Source organism: Haemorhous mexicanus, chromosome 26, assembly GCF_027477595.1.
Source record: "Haemorhous mexicanus isolate bHaeMex1 chromosome 26, bHaeMex1.pri, whole genome shotgun sequence".
NCBI lineage: Eukaryota > Metazoa > Chordata > Aves > Passeriformes > Fringillidae > Haemorhous > Haemorhous mexicanus.
Genome location: NC_082366.1, coordinates 1,221,084 through 1,245,646, shown reverse-complemented (window position 1 = coordinate 1,245,646; position 24,563 = coordinate 1,221,084). Strand labels below are relative to the sequence as shown.

Sequence of the window (24,563 nt, the reverse complement as noted above, 5' to 3'; positions counted from 1 at the left end):
TGCTCTTGGGCACCACAATAATGCAGAGGGGCAGTAAAGTTTCATTTCCCCTCCTAAGTGCTTTTGGGAGGGATTCCAAGGCTTTGGGATTCTTACCTGAAATCCAGAGGACATTCCTGCCTCTGCCTGCCTGCGTAACAGCAGAGGCTGCTCGTTTCTGAGATGATGAAAACACAGACCTGAGAGCAAAGCATGGCAAATGTCAGCATTTTAGAGCTGGGGAAGGGAGAGGTGACAGGAGAAACGTGCCTAGTGAATTTTAAGAGCTGAGATAGCTGCACAAAGTGATTTAGAGGAAATTCCAGCAGGAAATCATTGGAAATTGCATCTCCTGGACTGGGGTTGATCTTCTGGTCCTCCCAGGAGTTTCCCAGCCTTTATTTCCAGGGATTTACCCCAATTTAACCACTGTGGCTCCACCTGAGTCACGTGGCAGGGAAACAAATGGATTCAAAAGAAGGCAGACACCTTTCTGGGCACATGAATGATTATGAATCTTACTTTGTGGTCTCTGCTGCAGAATTAACAAATCTTCAGCATCTCTCTTTAGCTTTTTATATGTATTTTTTCTGTAGTTACAGAATATATCTATTCACTGTAATGGAAGTGAAACAGTTTGAGGCAGTACCCAACAAGTCAGCCACTGTTTTTCCCCCTCAGGATTAATCTCTTTACCTTTTTACTTCATTTACTTTAGAGAACAGATCCATTTAGATTTTCTTTTTTTTTTAGTATTCTACATATACAGCAAAGCTGTCACTTCAAGTTTAGTCTCTGACTTTGCTTGCAAATCTCAGTTTTTCTTGCTGATTATTGATGCCAGTTTTCAAATCTACTTAAGGCTTTTTTTTTTTTTTTGTAATTTAAATGTAATTTTTCTGTTGCTAAAGAAACTCTTTGTTACCCAGTGTGCAGTAGTCATCACATGGGTATCCATAATTTTCTGGAGCTAGAAGAAAGCAGGGATAAGTAGGAATTAAGAGACATTTGGCTACCACATGGCAATCAGAAGCTGCCTCAAGGCTGGCTTTTGCATCCTGCAGTTTGGGATCAGGGTTGAGTCGTGTTCTGTTCACTCTCAGTCCATCTCAGGGAAAAATCAGATTTAAAATGGCCTTTTGGACCTTCTAAATAATGAAGATCATTATTGTTTAGACTTGACAAGAGGTGGGGGAGGTCACAGAGCATCTGGTGCTGGAAGTGGCTGCAGAACAGGTAAATCATTTCCCCCTGAGGCCAAACACCTTGGAGAAGTCTCTTCCATGCTTCCCAGGGCAGCTGGAGCTCTTGGCTAAAGCTTTCTGTAATATCCTGTCATTTCTGGCCACTTGCAGAATGGGTTTGAATTTGCCCTGCAAACCCTATTGCTCTGGAAATGGTCACTTAAAGCAGCCTCTAAGTCCTGCCTAATGAACTTCTGTTCCTCGTGGAACTTCGTTAGGTTATGTAATGAAACTGTGGAATTAAAAAAAGGACAGCAGAGAGAATCACTTCATGGAAATCTGCAGGACATGGCTAAAACATTTCTCTTCTGGAGCTGGGAATGTCCCTCTCTTTTTGGTGTCACTACATCAGAAATCCATCCTTTAAACTGCTTTAAAAACAGAGATTTTCCTCATCTTTTTGTGTTTGAGCAGTTTTAATTTGCAGGATCTAATACCAACCGAACATAATCTTGTGAGGTTTTAGGTGAGGAAAAGGGAATGGATTGATATTTTCCTAATAAATCTTAAACAGCACAGCACTCAAACTGGCCTGAGCAAGTGGAGATCTTTCCTTGTACATGATTTTACTTATATAAAATTATACCTGCACACTTTCTACTGTAGAGATGGAAAGATACCTCCTGGCACTGTGGATTTAATTAGAAGAAAAGCACTGTGGAGGGTTGGTGGAATGAAATTGCTGTTCACAGACTTAATTCTTATTTATTATTAGAGAACCATCAGTAGAGCTGATGAATTAGAGGGGGGAGTCACAGTGGCTTATTTTGTAATGAGCTCTGAAACACCAGCAAACATTTTCTTCTGTCTTGAAGTGAAATTCAGCCTCTTTAAAGGTTAATAATGAGGACAAAGCAGCAGCCTGGATGGTTTGCAGAAGGCTCTGGATCCTCTCCACGTGGAAACATAATTACTCAGGACTGGGAAGCGTGCATGCATCCATCAAAGATTCTGCTGTAATGTGTTTTTCCAGCATGGTGTGAGATGAAGTGCAAGATTTCCCTTTAATGGCTCTGGTGGCTGCTTTTCAAAGTCTTGAAGGGGAATAACCTCTTTTATCTCCCTTTGGAAAGCCCCCCAATCATAAATATTGTGGGCTTTCTGTTTTGGTGTGCTGCCATAGTGAGTAAACGTCAGCTTTCACCCTGCACCTGCTGCCAGGCTGCACATGTGGCTCCACAAAAATTCTGTTTGTAGCCACATAAATAAATGACCAAATCCCCTCTTGCAGCAGCCTCAGCACCTATTGGCAGCCCCCTCCCCAGCTGTGCTAATAATGACCTCACCCAGAGAGCTGCTGGGGCTGCAGTGTGCCAGATGTGCTCCTGATGGGGTAGGAGGTTTCTTTTCCCTCCTTCTGTAGTGTTGGGCTTGTGGAGGTTATTATGGAGAATTAAAATTAAGATGAACCACTTCAAGATTGGAATTCTGTCTGCTTTTCCTTAGAACATGCCAGAATATGTAAAGAGGAAAAACACTTCTGGTGGAAGGATTCCCTGCCCAGCCAGGGGGTGGAAGGGGATGAGCTTTAAGGTCCCTTCTACTCTAACTATTCTTTGATGGCAAAAAAAGGGCAGAATTTGTGATTTTCAGGTTATCAGTGGAGGTCTTTTCCAACCTTAATGATGATCAGCAGGGCTGACAAAAAATCTTGGATAAAAACTGGAAAAAAAAAAAAAAGCACATTAGGAAGGAGATCTCAGGAGGTGATAAATGTATTTCAGGATTTGGGGTATTAGGCAGGATTTTTATCCAGGGAAGTTGCCATTTGAGTAATGGACTGGGCAAACCTGGGAGCACAATTTTTTAAATCCTTGTTTTTCTTTTGGAATGAAGTCTAAAAGGTTTTGCAGCAGGTTGAAGAGGAGCTGTGTATCTGATGCAGCTGAAACACAGAGGTGATTATAGGAATTGTCCTCCTCTTTATAACCTTTTTATTCCACAAGGTTGGATACTCTTAGTTCCCATTTAGAAGTTGTTTCTCCACCAAATAAGTTCATGTGAAAGAAAACAGCTGGCATTTATCCAGGAAAAAATATCCACAGGCTGTGAGGGAAATAAATGTGTGGATCAATTCTTGGGTCAATATTTGCTCTTTATAATACTTACAAAAGCAACACAAGGAAGTAAAGTTTAGATATAATGATATAATATTTAGATCTACTGTTATATAAATTTCTGGCCTTTTATTGTTTTGTTTTGATTTTTTTCCAGAATGAAACTCCTGCAAGGATATCAAAGCAGCCTTCAGTAAAAGCATCAAGGCATCCCTCCAAGCCTGGAGGAGAAGGTAACCACAGGGAGGATATTGTTATTTCTGTCAGATAAGCTGCAGGGTTATTGAGTAGGAATAGCAGAAATACTGAAATATCCCTGTTTATTATTGCCAGGGCTTGGTTTGTACTCCCAGCTTGCATTTGTGAATCCAAGAAGCAGTTCTCCTGCCTGGATTTGGGATATAGGAAGTGAGATTCAGTTCAGTTTGCTCTTTCCTGTGCACAGTTGCAGACAGAAATTCAGCCTGCCTTTGGTAATTTCTGTGTAATTATTCTCTAAACGACCTTTTGGACTTGTCTGCAACTATTTCTGACATGTAACATTTGTTAAATGTTAACAGCAGAGCACAGTGAAGGTTGAAATGGTTTTAATTTGGCTTAATAGACAGTCCAGGCTTTCAAATAAATTATTTCTCTGTGGAGGTGCTCCTTGCAATTATGATGTTGCACTTAATGTTCATTTCATTAAGTTATTGTTAACTGGTTAATTCTGTTATCCCCCCCCGTTTTCCCCAAGTTTTACCTTTCCTTAAAGCTGACCCTTAAGCTTTTCCCCTCCCTTTGTTTTAGTCCCTTCCCTGGCTATCAAGGCAACTCTGCCCCTCTTTTCCCTGCCGGTCAAGGCAACCCTGCCCTTTTTCCTGAATGTTCCCTGCCACTCACCCCTGGGCCAACCTCTGATTGAAACACCCACTTGGAACCCCCCTAATCCATGAGGCCCCATTGGCCCATGTGTCTTTTCCCTCTCCTGCCCCTATCGTGACTGGTCCCACAGTGTTGATGTAATCCCCTTGTTCCACCCTTTAAATCCCCCCTACTGGTTGGTTTTCTGTGTCCACCCCCTGGTTTGTAGCTGTATTTAACCCTTGCACTGAGGTGTTTGGGGCTTTTCTGCTTTACCCCTTTCACCTGGAATAAACTTTCCCAGAGGAACCTCAAGTCAAAGATCCTCCTCCTTCCTCCTTTGCCTGCTCCCTGCTGTGGCTGTAGCAGTGTGCACTGCACAGCTTGCAGCTCTTCAGGTTCAGCTGGGGGCCAACACCAGTCCCCAGCTGTGGGCACACCCCAGTCGCCCAGCTGTTCCACAGTGCCCAGCTGTGGCACATCCCAGTGCCCAGCTGTTCCCCAGTGTCCAGCTGTGGGCACACCCCAGCTGTTCCCCAGTCCCAGCTGTGGGCATACCCCAATCCCCAGCTGTGGGCACACCCCAGCTGTTCCCCAGTCCCAGCTGTGGGCATACCCCAATCCCCAGCTGTGGGCACACCCCAGCTGTTCCCCAGTCCCAGCTGTGGGCATACCCCAATCCCCAGCTGTGGGCACACCCCAGCTGTTCCCCAGTCCCAGCTGTGGGCACACCCCAGTCCCCAGCTGTTCCCCAGTGTCCAGCTGTGGGCACACCCCAGTCCCCAGCTGTTCCCCAGTCCCAGCTGTGGCACACCCCAATCCCCAGCTGTGAGCACACCCCAGCTGCTCCCCAGTCCCATCTGTGGCACACCCCAGTCCCCAGCTGTGAGCACACCCCAGCTGTTCCCCAGAGCCATCTGTGGCACACCCCAATCCCCAGCTGTTCCCCACTCCTGTCCTGGCTACCAGAGTGTTCAGAGCTAGCCCAGGTTCTGGTGGGCTTTGGCATTGTGTCACCAACTTCTGTAGTTCAGCCTTTAAATATTGTGTTTACACATTGACTGGAAAGTGGATTATCTTCAGAATATCCCAAATATTGCATATCAGGAGGAAAGGAATCTTAGCTTAGCACTGCCATCCCTTTGTGTAGGAAAACAAGAGGAAGAGCCTGGAGAAACTCCTGGATAAGGAATAGAAGTGGCTTGTACCCAGGGCTCAGACAGCAGCAGTGGAACTGCAATTTCTGTTTGTATTTCAGTGTTTTCCTCCCTCTTATTTCAGTGATTGATCCTAGCTTCCTTTCAGTGCTTTGTGCCCCTGGTATTTTAATCCTAAAGAAGAAGAAAAAAACAATAAATCACTTTAATGTTTCTCTTCAGAAGATTCAGTGACACCTGTGAATTGATGCCTGTTAAAAACAGCCAGTTCTGGTTCTAAATTGGTGCATGAAAATCTTCATGCACTTAATTTTCCAATCTCATTATTAATAATATATATAAAGAGATCATGTGTTGCTGGATGTCTTCCCAAGCTCTCACTTTTTTTTTGGATTTCTGTTTTAGGTTTCCATGTGTCTGAGGCAAAATACTGGAGTTATATCAGTCCTGCTTTCAGGATAATGAACAGTCTTGTTTGGGCACCTTAAATAAGTTGGAAAAAACCCCCCTGTATGTCTGTTAATTTAGGAGCCTCATTCAAGTTGGTGCTAGAAAATTGAAATTTTTATGTCACATCTCCTGTGCTGTGAAGTCTGAGTAATTTGGCAGCTGAGAAACCCCTGTCTGGATTCCATTAAAACTGCAGCCTTATTTTACTACTCAGTGATCCTTAGCTGATCCTATAACTTCTTTTATTTCCCAAAATTCAGTATTTGTTTTATATGGCACTAAACCGTAAGGACCAGACACACCGTATTTATGGGATTGTCCCTTTAACACCAGAATCCAGTTTTCCTGATAAGTTTAATACAGGGAATGACTTCAGGGTGAGTATTTTAAAATACTGCTCTTTCCCTGATGTTGCACACAAACTGTAGTTTATTAGAGCCAGGAATATTTTGGCATTACTCCTCCTCCTTTTCTGACACAATGGGCTTGCCATAGGTCAGTAATCCAGAGGGTTGGAAAACTTTCTGGAGCTTTCTGATGCATGTTGTACTCTGGTGATGATGATCAGAGCTTTCTATTTTATCCTATATTAATTGGAAATAAATCAATGTACAGCAGGAGGGAGTGTCTCTTCTCTGTGGGCAGATAAATTATAGAGGTTTGTACTGAATAGTTCAGCTTTCAGGAGTCCAGTCAGCATTCATTTAAAAAGTCTTTGTGCACCTTGAATGTGATTTATTGACACTGAAGAGGGTTTATTAAACTAGGGTAGCCCTTAAAGAAGTCCTAGCAGGTATTTAGCATGGCTTTTTATTTTGAATTTTTATTGGCTCTTGGGTTTCATTTGACTATAAACTGGTTTGTTACAGGAGCTGTGGACACAAGGAGTGGGGCAGATGGGATTTCAGAGGATGGTGCTGCTGAGCTGCAGGAGAAAAATGAACCAGACCTTGCAGAAAAACAGAAGGGTAGGGAAAGTTGAAGTGTGGCTGCCATGGAAAGCCCAGCTGGAGTGTTTGGGTCAAATCCATGCACTAAATGATGTAAGGAGGGTGATTTACACTTAATCCAAATGCTGCTGTGTGTTTTAATCACATCTGATTAATGAAAAATGTCCATCCCCTGATAAAGCAATTACTTTTATTTTCCTTTTCCTGTTCTTCTGTTTTCCAAGAGGCAAATGCTGCACCTGAACCCCTTAGTGACTTATTCTCTGTAAGGAGGGAATCTTTGCACTTTGCCTTTTTGTGCAACTATTTGGGAGTCTCTGTTTGCATTTTACAGGATTCCAGAGGAAAATTCCATTCCTGCATTTTTTCTTACTCCTCCATTCCCCACCCCCCAAGCTGAATATAGCTCCCAAGACATGGATGTGGATCCAGCTACAGCACACACAGAGCCATGGAAGCAAAGTGCAGGAGGAGGAGCTGAAATTGCAGCAAAAAGCTGCATTTTTGTTCTCTCCAGCTGCAGATGCTTGAGCTGGTTGGGAGGATGGATCCCATGGATGTGGGAGGTGTTCCCAGCCCACCTTTGGCCTCCAGGGCCTCATGGCTGTGGCAGCCTAATGAAATATGGATGGATGGCCAAGACATTTGTGTGACCTTCCCCAGCTGGGAGAACTTCCATGTGAATTCCCTTTCATCTCTTGGAGCTGTCTTGTCCTTTGGAATGCATCTGGGGTGGAAAATAAATTTATGGTATAATTGGGATGGATGTAAAAGGAGCACCCCCAGGTTCATTATGAATTTGGATTGGATCTCCTGGTGGTTTAAGAACCAAATATTCAGGATCAGAAGAATTATGAAAGTTGGAAAAGATCTCCAAAATCATCAAGTCCAACCTTTACCATCGAGCTGAACCTTTATTTTATTGGCTGATCTTGTTTTTCAGCTTTATTCACCAAGGCACTGTAAACCCCTCATTTTTTAGGTTCAGGACCTTTAAGATCCAAATCCAAGCCATTCCATGAGCCCAGGATTATAAAACATCATTTATTAGCTGAAGTAAACTGATTTTCCTGGATCTTTTAGAGCAATATTTCTGTCTGCTTCAGTTATATTTTGTTGCCGAACAACGAGGCTCTGCATCCCAATTTTCCTGCCCCTGGGAGTAGTTCACAGGTTCTGGATGTAATTCCTGTTGTGTGCTTCATGCCTCACTTGATCAGATTGCAGAATAAATAGAACTTTTCTAAAAAATCTGTTTATTTGTTATTTACAGATTAATTTGCCAGAGACTCAATAACATTCCAGTGATGAAAGAGCAGCAGCAAACATAGTTGAAAATTTTTAACAGAAAAAAAAAAAAAGTGCTTTTTAATAAATCAGCCCTTCTCTAATGTTTTTTGGGCTTTTTGTTATGTATTATAGAATTTTTGCACATAATTGGGCTGAGTTTAGATGCTTTGAGTAGACTTTACTCAAGGAGTAGCCACCACCTCAACCAAGAATCACAGCAGGGGAAGATAAGAGGTTAAGGGAGACAAAAGCATTGGGTGAGATGATGTCATTTTCACAGAGGGGAGAATTTCACAATATCAAGAAACTTATAAAAATGAAGAAATTCAAGTGGTTTTTTTCAGTGCAGTGCTAAGATTCCAAATACTATCATAAAAACCTGAGGTTTTCCTGGCCCAGCTAAGCCCCACTTTTATGGTGTTCTGTTTAATAGAAAGAGAAGTGGAGAATGCAGCTCCTGACAAGCCTGAAAATGGGGAAGCACCTCCTGATGTCCCACCTCGGCCTGCCCAAAGGTGTGTTTCCATCCTTTCTTCCCTTCTCAATCCATAAACTGCTTCATGGAGTACAATTTTTGAGTGAAATTTTTAGTAAAATTTTTGAGGAGAACATTGCATTTGCTCTGTGCATCCCATAAGGATGGCGTTATGGAGGAGGTGAACTCGCTTTTCAATTTGAATGTTTGAGGTTCTTTTTTTCTTTGCTCAGCAAAGGCTTGTGTTGCTGTGTTACTGTATTTGCAGGCACCCCATGGCAGGGAGGAATGATGAATCTGACTCCATGTTCTCAGAAGGCTCATTTATTACTTTATCATACTATATTATATTAAAGAATACTATACTAAAGAATACAGAAAGGACACTTACTGAATGCTAAAAGATAATAATGAAAACTCCTGACTCTTTCCAGAGTCTCTTTTCCAGAGTCTCAACCCTGATTGGCCAAAGAGCCAAAACAACTCCCAGCAGAATGCAATGGAACAATCACCTGTGGGTGAACAATCTCCAAACACATTCCACATGAGCACAGTGCAGGAGAAGCAAATGGGATAAGAATTGTTTTCCTTTTCTCTGAGGCTTCTCAGCTTCCCAGGAGAACAATCCTGGGTGAAGGGATTTCATCAGAGACTGTGAATGCCACGCTGTGTCCCTTGTGAAGGTGATTTTTCCCTGTTCCTGCTGTTCTTGCAGACGGATTCCCCGTCCTGGCAGCGCGAGGCCGGCACCCCCACGAGTGAAACATCAGGAGAGCACCGAGCTCCTAACCCCAGAAAGGTGAGGGATGAGGGACATGCAGAGAGGGGTTGTTCCTTGGAGCACACCCTTCCCAGCTCCTCTGGCGGCACCAGTTTGGGATGGTCCCCTCATGGTGCAGTTCCCATCCCTGGAGTGTCCAAGGAAGGCCTCGAGGTGGCACTCAGTGCTCTGGGTGGGGATTGCTCACAGGTTGGATTTGAAGAGCTTTTCCAGCCTCGGTGATTCTGGGATTCAGTGATGTTTGATGGCTTTTAGCTGAGTTTAGTTTGTTCTGGCTGGATCTCAGTACTTCCATTCATTCCCCCGTTCCCTGTGTCCCTGACAGGAGCGGCAGCGCTAAAGCAGCCCCGAGCATGCTCAGGGAGCAGCAGGTTTCTGATGAGGAGGATGAGCAGTTTGTGGTGGAGACAGCAGGGCCCCTGCCAGACATGCCAAAGGTCTGTTCCTGTTGCAGCTGACTGAACCTTTTCCTATATTTTGTTTGGAATGTCCAGCCTGGAGAGGAGAAGGCTCCAGGGAGAGCTCAGAGCCCCTTGCAGGGCCTGAAGGGGCTCCAGGAGAGCTGGAGAGGGACTGGGGACAAGGGATGGGGGGACAGGACACAGGGAATGGCTCCCACTGCCAGAGGGCAGGGCTGGATGGGAGATTGGGAATTGAGAATTCCCAGCTGGGAGGGTGGGGAGGGCCTGGACTGGAATTCCCACTGCAGCTGTGGCTGCCCCTGGATCCCTGGCAGTGTCCAGGGCCAGGCTGGACAGGGCTTGGAGCATCCTGGGACAGTGGAAGGTGTCCCTGCCCATGTCAGGGGGTGGAATGGGATGAGCTTTAAGGTCCCTTCACACCCAAACCTTCCCATGATTCCCTGACTTGTTGCAATATCCTCCAGCTGAATATTTTTGAATAGTTCCATATCACAGCAATGTCAACTTTTTGCAACTAAAGCTCTCTTCCTGCATGTGTAGGAGCCAGAAGTGGAGCTGGTTGAGGATCAAAAGCATGGTATGTTTGCTTTTATGTGTATTTGTACAGATCTAGAATCAAGCCCTGGGTTTAAACCAAATGCTGAACACTTAAAGTGCTGAAGAGAGCACTAAAATCCCTCCTGAGGGAAGGAGTTTGCAACGTTTGCAGGAAAACCAACTTATTTACCCAGGCTTGTTTTCCTGTGCAGCTGGATTTACAACTGTGTTAAGGACACTTTTTCTATGCATCCTCAGTATCAGCAGGATTTGAAATTCTGCATAAAGCTCATAAATTAACATTTCTCCAAGTGTCAGGTACAGCTTGTCAGCTCTGAGATACGAGGTTGGATTTAAAGACAAGTTCTAGAAAAGCTTGGGAGAAAAAAGGTCAGATAACAAATAACTTATGTGTCAGTGATTAAAATACAAAATAAAATGCTGTTTGTGTTGCTCTAAAAATTGTCTGCATTAAAAAACCAAAACAGCTGGGTTTTATTTTGTTGTCTGAATGTTTGAAATGTTGAGTATCCATCACTACTTAGAAAAATCCTGGTTTTTCAACAGGTGGGCTGGTGAAAAGAATCCTAGAAACAAAGAAGGATTATGAGGCATCACAGAAATCATCACAGACCACAGACAGGGTGAGGTGGCAATGGCCTTCAAAGAACTGGGAGATGAGATGTTGCAATTGTGACCTTTTCCTTTGCTTTAAATGTGTTTTATTCCATCTGTGATCAAGCTTTTCTCTGTCATATCTTGTTTTGCTTATGTGATTTTTTCCACAGTTGAGAAGGGGAAGGTAGGTTTTGTTTTTGCTGAGTTTCGTAGTGTTTTAGTGGGTTTTTTTGTTGTTTTGATCACTTACAAAGTATGTGGGAAGGATCTAGCAGTGATCACAAACCAGAAGCAAAAGCTTGATCCCCCATATTTGAGTGTCTTCCTGTTGAAATGGAGAGCTCTGGCTTTGTGTGCCTTGCAGAGCTCCTGGTATGAGAGGCAGCAAAGGCAGAGCACTGAGATGGACTTCTGATCCCATGGAAAGTTTCTAAATCCATTTTGATGTGCTGGGGAGAGGCACTGAGGCCCTGCAGTGATAAAAGTCTTGTAAAATTAGACAAGTGCATGATGTTTTGGGGAGGTGAATGCATTCCATGGGCTCTTACATCTTCCAATCACATTTATTTTAATCTTAATTCAGTATCTTAGGGTTTTCCTATGTGTGTGCTTTTCAGGAATGGTCTGTAGTGTTTGAGACCAGCTGTTCACAGAGCTCTGTGAAATCAGTGGTGACTCCTGAAGACTCTGGAAGCAGACTCCTGTCTGTCTCTTCTGGCTTTCCTTTCTTTTCCAGCACATTGAGAAAGTTGGGATGGCAGATCTGACTCTTGGGGGAGTGTCCTCCTTTCTGGAGTTTGGGATTGGCTGAGATCCAGGCCTGGAAGAAAATTCCTTTCATGTATTGCAAGGGCTGTGGTTGAAGAGCCCAGGTAGGGTTAGGTGGGGTATTGGGAATTAGGAATTGTTCCCTGGGAGGGTGGGCAGGCCCTGGCACAGGTGCCCAGAGCAGCTGTGGCTGCCCCTGGATCCCTGGCAGTGCCCAAGACCAGGCTGGACACTGGGGCTTGGAGCAGCCTGGGACAGTGGAAGATGTCCCTGCCATGGCAGGGGTGGCACTGGATGGACTTTGAGGTCCCTTCCAGCCTGAATTCCTCTGGGATAATTCTAGAACTGAAGCAACTGAATCCTTCTAAAAAGAGGAAAACTCTTTAGATTGCAGCCCATAATCTGTTAGGAGTGGTTTTAGCTTTACCCAACTGGCTGAATTGCATCTATTTGTTAGAAATGTTCCTGTGGTGGCTGAGGTCTCTGAAGCACCTCTGGCTGCTTGGCATGAGATTATCCAAGGGGAAGATTTGCCTGCTTGGTGCAATTCTGCCTTTAGAGAATTGTTTGGAGACGAAGGGTTCCAGGCTGATCTGGAGTTTCTGCAGCAGCTCCAAAGCTCATTCCTGAGCTGGCACTTGAGCCCAAGCCATGCAGCTGTCCCTGTTCCCAGGTTTTTAACTAGATGGTGCTGTTGGATCATCAGTTCCCAGCTCGCTTTGGGAAGAGCATTAGGAGTTCATTAGTGCTGTCTCTCAGCACTCCCTCACCCTGGGCTGCCCTCTTGGGTGCTGTGTCCTGTCCAGCACTGGGCATGGAACAGGATAATGGGGGAGGATTTACACAGTCACATGGATTTCAAGCTCAGGAAGCTTCCTCTGGTGTCTGTGCTACATTTTCTGGTTGGGTTTTTTCCCTGACTGAGAGTAACAAACTGAAACAGTCCCTTTTTAACCCCTTCAATATTTTTAAATGGCCAATTGTGACCCTCCACAATCACCATTGAGTCCCATTGCTGGTTTTCAGCCCCTGAAACATTCATTCAGCACTTGTTTGGCTTTTGTTGCACTTTTGAAGCCCTGCTCTGCGTTAGCAGTGCCGAGAATAGAGGAACTAATTCTGGAAAAAACCTGCTGACTTCCTAGTCCATCACATGGAAATCTGCCCCAGCTCCTGGGATACCATGGGACTGCCTGGCCAAGCAGCTGCTTGCTACTGCAGGAGGTTCCTGTGTGCTCCTGCTCTTCAGAGGGTGGGGTGGAAGTGGTTGGGGTTCAGGCAGGAGTGTGGTTCTCCTGGAATTGTGATCCTGACAGGAGTGTGGTTCTTCTGGAATTGTGATCCAGACAGGAGTGTGGTTCTCCTGGAATTGTGATCTAGACAGGAGTGTAATTCTCCTGAAATTGTGATCCAGAGAGGAGTGTGGTTCTCCTGGAATTGTGATCTAGACAGGAGTGTGGTTCTTCTGGAATTGTGATCCAGAGAGGAGTCCAGTTTTGAAATTGTGATCCAGACAGGAGTGTGGTTCCCCTGAAACCGGGATCCAGACAGGAGTCTAGTTCTGAAATTGTGATCCAGAAATTAATCTAGTTCTGAAATTGTGATCCACAAAGAAGTGTGGTTTTCCTGGAATTGTGATCCAGAGGGAAGTGTGGTTTTCCTAAAATTGTGATCCAGAGGGAAGTGTAGTTCTGAAATTGTGATCCAGAGGGAAATGTGATTTTCCCGAAATCCTGATCCAGAAAAGTGTCATTTTCCTGAAATTGGGATCCAGACAGGAGTGTGATACTCCTGAAATTGTGATCCAGAGAAGAGTATAGTTCTGAAATTGTGATCCAGAGGGAAGTGTGATTTTCTTGAAATCCTGATCCAGAGAGGAGCGGGGTTCTCCTGAGACTGCGATCCACAGGTAAGGGTGGTTTTCCTGAAATTGTGATTCAGAGGGAAGTGTAGCTTTCCTGACAGCAGAGTTGAATGGAAAAGATGATTAAAAATGCTTGGAGTGTGTGACAGGCACTTGACAGTTCAGAAAGAAAGAGCTGGAGACACAGTTGAATCCTGGGAAATGATTTTAGAGAATGGAGTTGCTGTGACAGTAAAAGTAAAAAAAAGAAAACCTAAATTTCCAACGTGTCCTTGCCTCTGGGAATGCTTCTCTGTCTATTTAATTTGTTTTCCATCAAACTCTCCAGAAGTATCTTCTGCATCAGGATGCAACTGTATTCCAAACTCTGTTGTGCATCACAGAGTAAAATTAAGGGTACTGCTATATTTTTGGAGTAAGGTATCCAAAAATCCAGGGAATATTTGAAAGAAAACTTGCTTTGGGAAATTCCATCTTCCCTCTATGTGTCACTAGAATGTTCATCTTCCCTCATTTTATTAAACTATTCAATACCTCCAAAAGAAATGAAATATTTTCCCACTTCTATTCATTAGTCTTTAAAGCCTTGATCTTCTGCCAGTTGGGAAAATGAAGAGGGAAAAAATAGCAGGCTGAGTGCTGGAACTTTTGGTTAAAACATTATTAACTCCAGTATTCAGCAAAAAAATGATCAATGGATCCACCTGATTTATTGGGGATTAATCAGCCAGAAATGAGGTGAAGTTGGTGGATTAATGCTTAATCCAAATGTAATGCTGGTGCCCTCTCAGGGATGTTTCACACCTTCCAGCTGCTGATGCCTGGGGAACATTTATTTATGTTAAAAACATTCCTCCAGAACCCTTTCTGTGCTGTGTTTCCCAAACATGCATTTGCTTTTTAAGGAGAACAGGGGAGAAGGAAAGAAAACTGGGACTTTCATCATCTAGGTTTTGCATGTGCAGAAACTTAAAATAATATACACAATTTTGAGGTCAAACAAAGGGGTCATTCTGAAAATACACAAGATTTTTGCTGCCTTGATTAGCTGTGTTCAGCCTAACAAATTCTTAAAAAAACTTCCTAAATGTATTTGTTTAGAGTCTAAGCCTCTAATGTCAACCAGAGAAAGAAACAGATGTTCCATTTTGTATTCCACTTCATTTATTTGCTGTGTGGAAAAACGTAGGCAGGTTATTAAATAGCTGAAGCAAGTGAATTCCCATTTTTGCACTACCAAACGAGCTTCAGAAAAGCAGCAGCTTGGAGGCTTCTGGGAGGAACAAGTGGTATTGAATGGCTCAGCACCTGGGCAATATTAACTTGAATTACCAGTGTGGCACATGGAGCACTTCAGAGCTTAGGACAGATCTAATCAGTGCTGATTCTGTTTGTTTGAAGAGCTGCAGGTCACTGATTTTTACATGAATCCATCAGCTGCACATCTGGGTGTGCCCTGCAGGCCCTGCAGTGAATGTGCTGTGCTCAGCAGCTGCAGTCAGAAATGCCAGCAGTTAGGTACTGGTGGAGGCTCATCCTTCCCACCACAGCCTCCTGCCAGCTTGGTGTGTCCCCAGCTGTTGTGGTGTGAAGCAATATCCTGTCCCAGTTCCTCTCAGGTGTGCCAACCTCTTCCTTCCCCTCCCCCTTGCCCCCTTTCCGAAGTGATGTCCCTCAAGTTCCACATTCCAGCAAGGGCATTGTGTGATTGGCAGAGTTCAAAAGATGCTTCTCAGACCTGGGGTCATTGGCCTGTCCAGGTGTCATTGTCCCCTGAGACCCTCCCCCTCCCACCTGGTTGGTGGCTCACCTGTTCTTTCCCTCCCCCCTCCCTGTGGGTTTAAAAGGCACTGAAGCCATGTGGTCGGGATTCTGTTGGAGCTGTTACCGAGATTCAGAGCTCTGTGACCCTGGAATAAACTCTGGATTTAACCCTCCAGCAGGATCTGCTCCCTTTCCTCTTCACCATCGCCTGAACCTTTTCCACCAGAGGCAAACTGAGTTTCTACCATGCCTGGACTTGTTCCGAGTGCCCAACTGCAACTGCCAGCCAGCCCAAGGTGTCTCTGAGGTGGAACACCACAGCTGCTGCCTTGGTCCAGAGCACCAGGGCTGGATGAGCCCAGGCATGTTCCACCCAGCAATATTGGGGTTTTATTCCAATATTTGGCGCCCATCTGGGTGTGCCCTGCAGGCCCTGCAGTGAATGTGCTGTGTTCAGCAGCTGCAGTCAGAAATGCCAGCAGTTAGGTACTGGGGGAGGCTCATCCTTCCCACCACAGCCTCCTGCCAGCTTGGTGTGTCCTCAGGAATGCTGACAGGGAAGTGGAGGAGGAGCTACCCATGGAAGGGTTTTCACCTCTGTCAGGTCTCTGTGGATGGTGATGTGATGCTAACTCAGTGGGAAATCTCTGGTGCAAGCACACAGTTCCTCCAAAATAGGGTTTTTAAGCCAGCAGCTGAGCAGCACAGGAGCTCAGATGGAGGGAGTGTGTGCTCCAGGGTCCTTACACTGCTCCCAGCTCTAGGGAACAAAAATGTGCCCCAAAAATGTGGCCCCCAAGCAGTTGTGATGCAAGCTGTGAACACAGGAACAGGGCTCTGGCCACTCTTGGGATAATCCCGGTGTCAGGGCTCCTTTGTGTCCCAGACCATGGAATTCCTGTCCTGTGGGTGCACTGTAAATCCAAGTGAGACAGCAGGCGGATCTGTGGACACAAAGGATGTGTAAAAGTGGTGAGGCAGCTGTGGTTGCCCCCAGGAGAGGTGCAGTGTGAAAAGGACACAGCACAGGGCCTGTCACGTCTTTCAAGGTGCTGGGGCACAGCCTGGGGTGAGGGAAGTTGTTTAATACAAGGAGCAGGTTTATTCCAGATCCTTTTTCACCAGGGAAGGGTGCTCTTTCAGCAGGAAGAGGTTCTGGACAGGGAGTGTGAGAAGAGAGGGAAGGCTGGGCAGAACTGGCACCAGTGTGGCATCGTGAGTGAATGAATGTGCTCTGCTGTCACTCATTTCAGCTGGAATCATCTCCTGCCTTGTCTCTGGCTCAGGATCCACAGGGCTGGAGCCCCTCTGCTCTGGAGCCAGGCTGGGAGAGCTGGGGGTGCTCACCTGGAGAGGAGAAGGTTCCAAGGGGACCTCAGAGCCCCTTCCAGGGCCTGAAGGGGCTCCAGGAGAGCTGGAGAGGGACTGGGGACAAGGGATGGAGGGACAGGACACAGGGAATGGCTCCCACTGCCAGAGGGCAGGGCTGGATGGGAGATTGGGAATTAGGAATTGTTCCCTGGGAGGGCAGAGAGGCCCTGGCACTGCCCAGAGCAGCTGTGGCTGCCCTGGATCCCTGGCAGTGCCCAAGGCCAGGCTGGATGGGGCTTGGAGCACCCTGGGACAGTGGAAGGTGTCCCTGCAGGAATGGGATGGGCTTTGAGGTCCCTTCCAAGTCACACCATTCCACGATCCTATAATTTTGTTTTGTGTGCTGAATACTGCCCCAAATACAGGAGATTTTGGGAACTGACTTGTCCCCAGGCAAGCAGGGTGGTGTGTGGGCTGGAGTGGGTGTTGATCCACAGGTGAAAAGTCCAACTCTTTTTGGAAGGATTGAGTATGAACTTCAGTTAATGTGGAAAACCACCACCCTCCAAAAAAAAAAAAAAAGAGGTTGAAAAAGTTCTCTTGAAAGAGCCATTCTTTTATTTTCTTGTGGAGCCTTCCAGCTCAGGAGCAGGTCAGGCTGACTTTGGGAAGTGCAGTGATAAAGAACATTGTGTCTCCAACTCCTTGCCCTATGCCTGAACCCCATACCTGGCATCAGCAGAAAAAGCATCCTGTTCAATTGAAATGCTTTAACATTTACTGTTTCCCCCCTGGTTCTGTGAAAGAGTTTCTTATGGGGATCCCTGGTGGATAGTTACAGTATACTTAAAACACAGACTCTGTAAAAACCAGGAAAAGAAAACACCCTTTATGATCAAAAAATATATTTTATACAATAAAAAAGCACCCCACCTTGTTGGTTTTGCACTGGATATATCCCAGTTACTTGTCCAAAATGAAGTTTCTGCCCTGTCCTGTAGAAAGAGGTGGGGGGAAATGGTGGAGCTCAATAAAACTGTGATTACTTGGGTCTGTTTTCCTAGTGGGACATAATAATGGTGTTAAAAGGGGCTGTAGAAAGTATTGAAATGCTTGATGGATGCCTGTACTAATTTGATTGATATTTAAAGCCTGTTAATTAAAAAAAAAAAAAACAAAGGGGAAGGTGTATAAAAGTAAGCAAATGCTGTTTCTTGAATTTTGGTGGCTTCTGGAGCCTTGTTGATAATTTCCACCATCTTGATTAAAAAAGAAAATTCCTGCTTTCAGATTTCTCAGGTGGCTGCCCCCTGGTCCACATTGTGTTCTGCTCCCACTGAGGTAATGGGAAAAGCAGCCTTTTTCCAGGAATCCAAAGCAAACATTTCTCTTGGTGCCTCATGAAAAACACGAAGGAAAGGAAACGCGTTGGGCCTACAGAAGTGATCCAGCCTTTTACACGGGGATAATTTATTGATTCTGGGGCTGGGAAAGGGGAGTTGCTTGGGGTGTAGGGCCTGATGAAAAAGCCTGGAACAATTTGGGTTCTGGCTGAAAATCTCCCTTTCCACGTTTGTGCAGAGTGAGCAGAGGTGGCACTCGGGGCTCGTACCACCCACGTACCACCCACGGCGCCGGCTGGGGGAAACCTCCAGAGATTTTAACCCCTAGCTGCAACTGTGGAGCTGGGAACAGCCTTAATGCTTTTCTCTCCCCTTAATTATCTGCAGTCGGCATGAGTTGGCAAAGCTTGAGAGTGTCCCAGTGACAATTCTGAGCCTTGAGCTGCAGGATGTGGAATCGTGGCTGTCCCGTCCCTGGAATGTCCCAGGACAGCTTGGATGGGCCTGGAGCAACCTGGGATAGTGGAAGGTGTCCCTGCCCATGAACTGGCTTGGAACTGGATGGGCTTTGAGGTTCCTTCCCACCCAAACCACTCTGGGATTCTGGGATCATTAGCACAGGTGTCAGTGAGACAAAGAAAGAATGGATGGTGATTTTCACAGGTTGAGCTGCTGTGCCTTCTGCTTGGGAAGTCTTTCTTGGGAGGAAATTTTTCTTGAAACTTGGGTGTTCTTACACCACTTCAATATCATGTGTGTTTCAAAGACACTAATTTTAATTTTTTTTTTATTTTTAAGCAAGCCTGTTGATGAAGCTGTATGAATAGTATTTACTAGAATTTTATTTCAAATCGTATTTTTTAGTGGTGTTATGTTTCAGTTCCTGCAGTGCCAGTTGGCCTTGTTGATCCTAAAGCTCCTCTCCAACCGTGACAATCCTGTAATTCCATGAGTGACTTTGGATGGGATATTTTCTCCTTTGAATCTCACTTTTGAACTATTCAACAGCACAGAGAACATGCTGGAGTTACAGGGACACTGGAATTAATTTTCAGTATTTACTAATGTACTTTAAGGAACTGATCAATGAAAAATATTCCAAATTTTTTTGTTACACTTGAGCTTTTCAAGCAGCTGTGTATTTCAGCCTGGAATATTTCAAATTGTGAGCTGGACCTGTGTTACAGACCTGTGTAGATCTGTATATAGATTTATTCTGTATCAAAGCATACAATTCTGGCTTGCTTCTTTACTGAGTTGTGGGATTTTCTATTTCATTTTTTATTTTGATCCTACACTTTCCTGTGGAAGGAAGTGTGGCTGTTTGGTCTGTCTAGGTATCAGAGAGGTCATGCCAAGGATGAGAAAGAGATTCACAGAATCATTTGGGTTGGAAAAGGTCTCCAAGACCTTTGAATCCAACCTGGGCCTGATGCCCACCTTGTCACCAGCCCAGGGCACTGAGTGCCACATCCAAGTTTTCCTTGGACACCTCCAGGGATGGGGACTCCTGACTGCCCTGGGCAGCTCATTCCAATCCCTGACCCTTTCCATGGAGAAATTCCTGGTGTGCCCACCCTGAGCCTGCCCTGGCCCAGCCTGAGGCCGTTCCCTCTCCTCCTGTCCCTGTTCCCTGGAGCACAGCCTGACCCCCCAGCTGTCCCCTCCTGGCAGGAGCTGTGCAGAGCCACAAGGTCCCCCCTGAGCCTCCTTTGCTCCAGGCTGAGCCCCTTCCCAGCTCCCTCAGCCCCTCCTGGGGCTCCATTCCCTGCCCTGGACACTCTCCAGCCCCTCAGGGTCCCTCTGGCTGTGAGTGCCCAGGGCTGGACACAGCCCCTCAGCAGGGCCAGCCCTGGGGACAGTCCCTGCCCTGGGGACAGTCCCTGCCCTGGGGACAATCCCTGCCCTGGGGCTGTCACTCCAGGGCTGGCACAGCCTGGGGGCCATCAGCCTCGTGTCCAGCGCTGTCACCAACACTGCCAGGGCCTTTTCCAGCTTCCCAGCTGCTCTTCCCTGAGCCTGCAGTGTCCCCTGGGGTCACAAGGAGCCCTTGGCCTCGCTGACCCTGGGCCCGTGGATCCCTCTGCAGAGCCTTCCTGCCCCCAGCAGATCCACATCCCACCAACTCTGTGTCTGCAGCTTCCTGGGGGTGCCCTCCATCCCCTCAGCCAGATCCCTGAAAAAGATAAAAACATTAAATAGATCTGGGCCCAGTGCTGAGCCCTGGGGAGCCCCACTGGTGACCAGTCCCAGCTGGACAGGGCTCCATTCCCCACTCCTGTCTGGGCCAGGCCATTAGCCAGGTTTTATCCCTTGAAGAGTGCACTTATCCAAAGCATGGACTGCCAGCTTTTCCAGCAGAATGCCTTGGGAAACATTCCAAAACTTGGCATTTGGAAAATAGAAATGAAGCAGGTCTTCACACACCAACTCTCAGATAATGGACTGGCTGAGTCCTCTCCCTTCTGAGAGAGCTGGATGTGAAATAAATGCCTTATTTTTTGGCTGAGCCTTCGGATAATGGATGGCAGGGAGGAGAGTGGTGAGGGTTTGGAGCACTTAGGAAAAACAAGGGAATGGGATGTCTTCCTGGGAAGCTACTGGACCTGATAAAGCTCTGCTGCTGGACTGGAGGTGCTTGTCTGCGTGTGGAAAGTGCAGGGCTGTGGACTGAGCCTTCCCTCTGGCTTTGGAGGAGCACAGAGCAGGAAAAGGAAGAGGAAATGAGTCAGGATAGAGAGAGGAGGGTTTCAGATGCTGTGAGATCACAGCTCTTTCATCCTACAGGACAGCAAAGGCATGGATGGCTCCAGAAAAGCCCTGAATCCTGTGGCTGGTGTGTGTAATGAGCACCTGCTGCTGCGAGGGAGGCACGGCCTGGGCAGGAGGGAGCTTGGGGCCGTGCTGGTTCTAACAGCTCAGCCAGCTCTCCCGAGGTGACTTGGGCAGCCCAAGGGCTCAGCTTCAGCAGCCTTTGCCACCTGAGCCCAGCTCCTGATGAAACCCCACGAACAGGAGCCCCAGGGCAGTCAGAAGTGCAGCATTTCCTGCACCACGTGTGTGGCAGAGTGCGGGCAGCACCCCCGGCGAGGCTCAGCCCTTCCCTTGAACACATCCCTGCGTGTCCCCAGCCCTCCAGCCAGCCCAGGGCTGCTGAAGTGTGCTTGGCAGGAGGCCCTGCAGCCTCCAGAGCCAGCTGAGCAAACAGCCCAGCTCGCACAGGAAGGCAGGCAGCTGGGAGGAGGGGACGGGGCACAGGGGACAGTTCCCTGTCCCAGCACTGCCACCTCTGTGTCCAGCAGGAATTGTGCCAGGAATTGGCTCGCCCTCTGCTTGGGGTGGCAGGGAAAGGCCTTTCTGGTTGTTTGGCATGTAATAAACGAACAGAATTACTTCAAATAAACTCTGCTTCAAGCTCTGTGTGTCTGGGTTTGGGAATTTGACCTGCAGGAGTGTTGGAAGGAAAGAAAAACGAGGTTGTTTTTTCTTCATGGGGGAGAAAATCCCAGCGGGCTTTTCCTTAATGGCTTTGCTGGAATAAGATTATTCCAGTGTATTAGCAGCATGGCATCACTCTGCTCCTTTTACAGCATCCTTGTGCTCCTGCTGGCTTTGCCACTGGAGCAAACTCTGAATTTGACTTGCAGTGAGCTGAGAGGCCTCAGGAGCTGCACCACAGAGACTCTGCTGGCTGCACATGAGGGAAGCAGCACAAGCCCAAATTCCTCAGGAGAAGTGGGGTTTATGGAGGCCACACCTGCAGCCTGTATGGTTTTATAGCCATGAACAGGAGTGCAAGGCAGGGAGTAACCATGGCTGTCACAGCTCTGAAGTGCTGCTGTCAGGAGCAGCATTAGGAGCTGGAGATCCAGATGTGGACAGTGGAGGGAGAGAAGCATCTTGAAGGGGCTGGTGCAGAGAACTCAGAGGAGGCTGTGCCCTGGAGCTCCCACACAGCAGCAGAACTTGATGCTGCTTTCAAAGCTTGTCCAGAAAGGTGTGGCTGCCCCATCCCTGAAAGTGTCCCAGGCCAGGCTGGACAGGGCTTGGAGCTGCCTGGGACAGCTGAAGGTGTCCCTGTCCGTGGCAGGGGATGGGATAGGCTCTCTGATCCCTCCCAACCCGAACTGTTCCGTGATTCCACGATTCTTCTCTTCCATTTCAAACTGTCATGAACACTTCTCCAGCTCCTTCCCTGTTTGCAGTCTCCAAACAAACCCTTCATTAGGGTGTTCCCTCATTCTGATGCTTCCCCTGTTTGTCCCCTCTGTTAGGAGAAGCCAATTGTCTCAGAAGCATCCAGGAAGAGGGAGAGAGACTTGGTAGCCAAAGAGATCGAGAAGTTCCAGGGCTCCATTCAGACTGTGTGCCAGCACGTGCTCAGGCTGGGCAGGATGGTGGATTACATCCAGGAGGACATGGATGCCATGAGGAACGAGCTGCTGCTGTGGCGCCAGGAGAACCGCGAGCACGCGGAGGCTTTGCGGAGGGAGCAGAGGTGAGCGCGGCCAGGGGCACCTGGGCTCCTCTCCTGGGACAGATTTTAGGGGCCCTTTAAACTTAGAAACAGTGGAAATACTGAACCCAGAGCAGGACAGTTGTTCTGGTGTGGAGGACAGCTGGTGAAACAGCTTCTTTGGCTGTCTGACACCAGAACACGATGAATCCATCAGAGCACCCTGGCATAGTGGAAGGTGTCCCTGCCCATGGCAGGGGCTGCCACTGGGTGGGCTTTAAGGTCCCTTCCATCCCAGATTCTGTGATTCCATGGAATACTTTGCAGCCTTTCAGGTATTGAAATGTATTTTCTTGGAGTGTTAAATAACCTGAAGCAGCTTGAAAGCTTCCAACAACGTCACGTTCCTTGTGTCTCTTCCAGCATCACAGACAGCACTCTGGAACCACTGAAGGCTGAGCTGGCTGAGCTGGAGCAGCTGATGAAGGACCAGCAAGACAAGATCTGTGCTGCAAAAGCTAATAATTTAAGGAATGATGAAAAAATCCAGAGGATGATTCTTAGTATAAGTGTGTCTTCAAGAAGGTGAAGAAGACAGAAAAGAAAATAAAGAGCATTAGGACTCACTGACTGACATTGCTACCAAAAAACCAAAACCCAAATAGCAGATATGCCTTGTTCAGATATAGAATGTTTAGGGATCAGAACCCTAAAAGTGTTATGAAAAATTCTGTTATTGCATTGATTTTTAGATGTTGATATTATGCAGGATAAAATGGTATTCACTTGAATGCTGAAGTTGCAGAGCTATTAAAAGAGCTTTATTTGTTTAACTCTGAGCTGCTGTTTCTCACTTCCAGAGCCCCCTTTCCCTCCCTGGCCACGTCTCCTTTCCTCTCCTTATCTCCCATGAAATCCCCTCTGAACATACTGTCCTAATAAGTGGGTATTAAAGAATTCTTTTTCCCCCTTCAATGTTCCAAACTCCTGCAGGTCAGAAGGTTCCTGAATCCTGTTCAGAGCTATCAGGAATCTGATTGGGACCAAGAGAAAATGCAATTCGAGCATCACCACGTAAGGGAGCTGAAGTGTTTTATCTGCACAGGTGTTAATTCCATTTTTATTGCATATGTTCATTTGGAAAGGATTAATTTAAGTACCTGTTTCCTCCCCAATGCACGTCCTTGTAGCTTTTTCTACGGGAATAATTCCACTGATTTTTCTTTAGTGAACTGCAGATGTCTGGAGCATTTTCCTAATGACCCCTGGAGTGTTCTGCCCATGAGAGTGCAGCGTTAGTGATTCCTAAATCTGCAAAGAGTATTAGTGCAGACACAACTGTGTGACTGTGCTGGGTGCAGAGGCTTTAGTCCCCTGCAAGGCTGTTGCCAAGGATTTTATGATGTTGTTTGGGCCATGGATGAAGTGTTAGTGGCCTTGTTTTTCCTTCTTTGATTGGTGTATCTATGTTTTTTGGGTTGTTTGGTTTTGGTTTTTTCCTTGGTGGTTTCTTTATCTGGTGTCTGGACCTAAAAATCTACCAAATGATCATCATCACAATGTGAGTGTTTAGGGTGTTAAATACAGACATTTGGGAGGGTGGGAGGCTTTGCTCTGTCGGGTTTTGGAGGGGGTGGAAAAGCGTTTGGGGGCTCGGGAAGGAAGAGGAGAAATTTTTTGATCTCTTGTAACAACCACCAGTGACACTGAGCTCTTTGTGTTTGCATGGCCCTTTTCCCATACCTCAGCTGCACCCTGGGTCTCAGCACAAGAAGGAAAAGGGGTTCAGGGTGTCCAGCAGCACCCCCAGAACAGTGGTGAAAGCTGTGTGGTCCCTGTTCCCTTCAAACAATGGGATTGAACACCACGGGGTTTGCTGGGATTGCTCCGACTCCTGCCCCGTGAGCTTCCCACTGCTCTAAGCCACCCCTAAAGGCCATTTGTCACCTGTCCCCCAGCCTTGATCACCCCACGGTCCCCTCCCACGGCCTCTGCATCCATAAAATCCAGCGTGGTGCTGCTGGAGCCTGGGACAGGCAGGAAAGCAGTGGGAGCAGCAGCAGGTGTTCTCCAGAGACGTGGAGGGATTTCTGGCTCTTAACAGGATTTCAATCCTGGCTTTTCCTTTCCCTCAGCTGCCCCACAAAGTTCCCTTCAGCTTCCCCTCATCGTGTCCCTGCTGGTGGGCTCTGGGTGGCCTTTGCCTGGTGACATGGCCCTTGTGTCCGTCTGTCCTTGTGTTGGAGGTGGTTGG

At 46.8% G+C, this 24,563-nt stretch overlaps 1 protein-coding gene across 4 annotated transcripts in view; it reads left to right on the top strand.

Annotated features, from left to right (window-relative positions):
* The window catches only part of TRAF3IP1 (TRAF3 interacting protein 1), a 28,562-nt gene extending 5,420 nt beyond the window's left edge, over window positions 1-23,142 (top strand). For 3 of the 4 annotated variants that reach the window (XM_059868125.1, XM_059868128.1, XM_059868124.1), the window contains 9 exons: window positions 3,438-3,513; window positions 6,600-6,698; window positions 8,404-8,485; window positions 9,161-9,244; window positions 9,552-9,663; window positions 10,189-10,225; window positions 10,753-10,829; window positions 22,128-22,351; window positions 22,733-23,142. In XM_059868125.1, the coding sequence (XP_059724108.1) occupies window positions 3,438-3,513; window positions 6,600-6,698; window positions 8,404-8,485; window positions 9,161-9,244; window positions 9,552-9,663; window positions 10,189-10,225; window positions 10,753-10,829; window positions 22,128-22,351; window positions 22,733-22,898 (957 nt within the window). In that variant the 3' untranslated portion in view covers window positions 22,899-23,142. Of the gene's footprint in view, window positions 1-3,437; window positions 3,514-6,599; window positions 6,699-8,403; window positions 8,486-9,160; window positions 9,245-9,551; window positions 9,664-10,188; window positions 10,226-10,752; window positions 10,830-17,800; window positions 20,567-22,127; window positions 22,352-22,732 lie in introns of those variants that run through there. The other variant, XM_059868129.1, reaches the window with a different exon arrangement.
* Window positions 23,143-24,563: the final 1,421 nt, after the last annotated feature.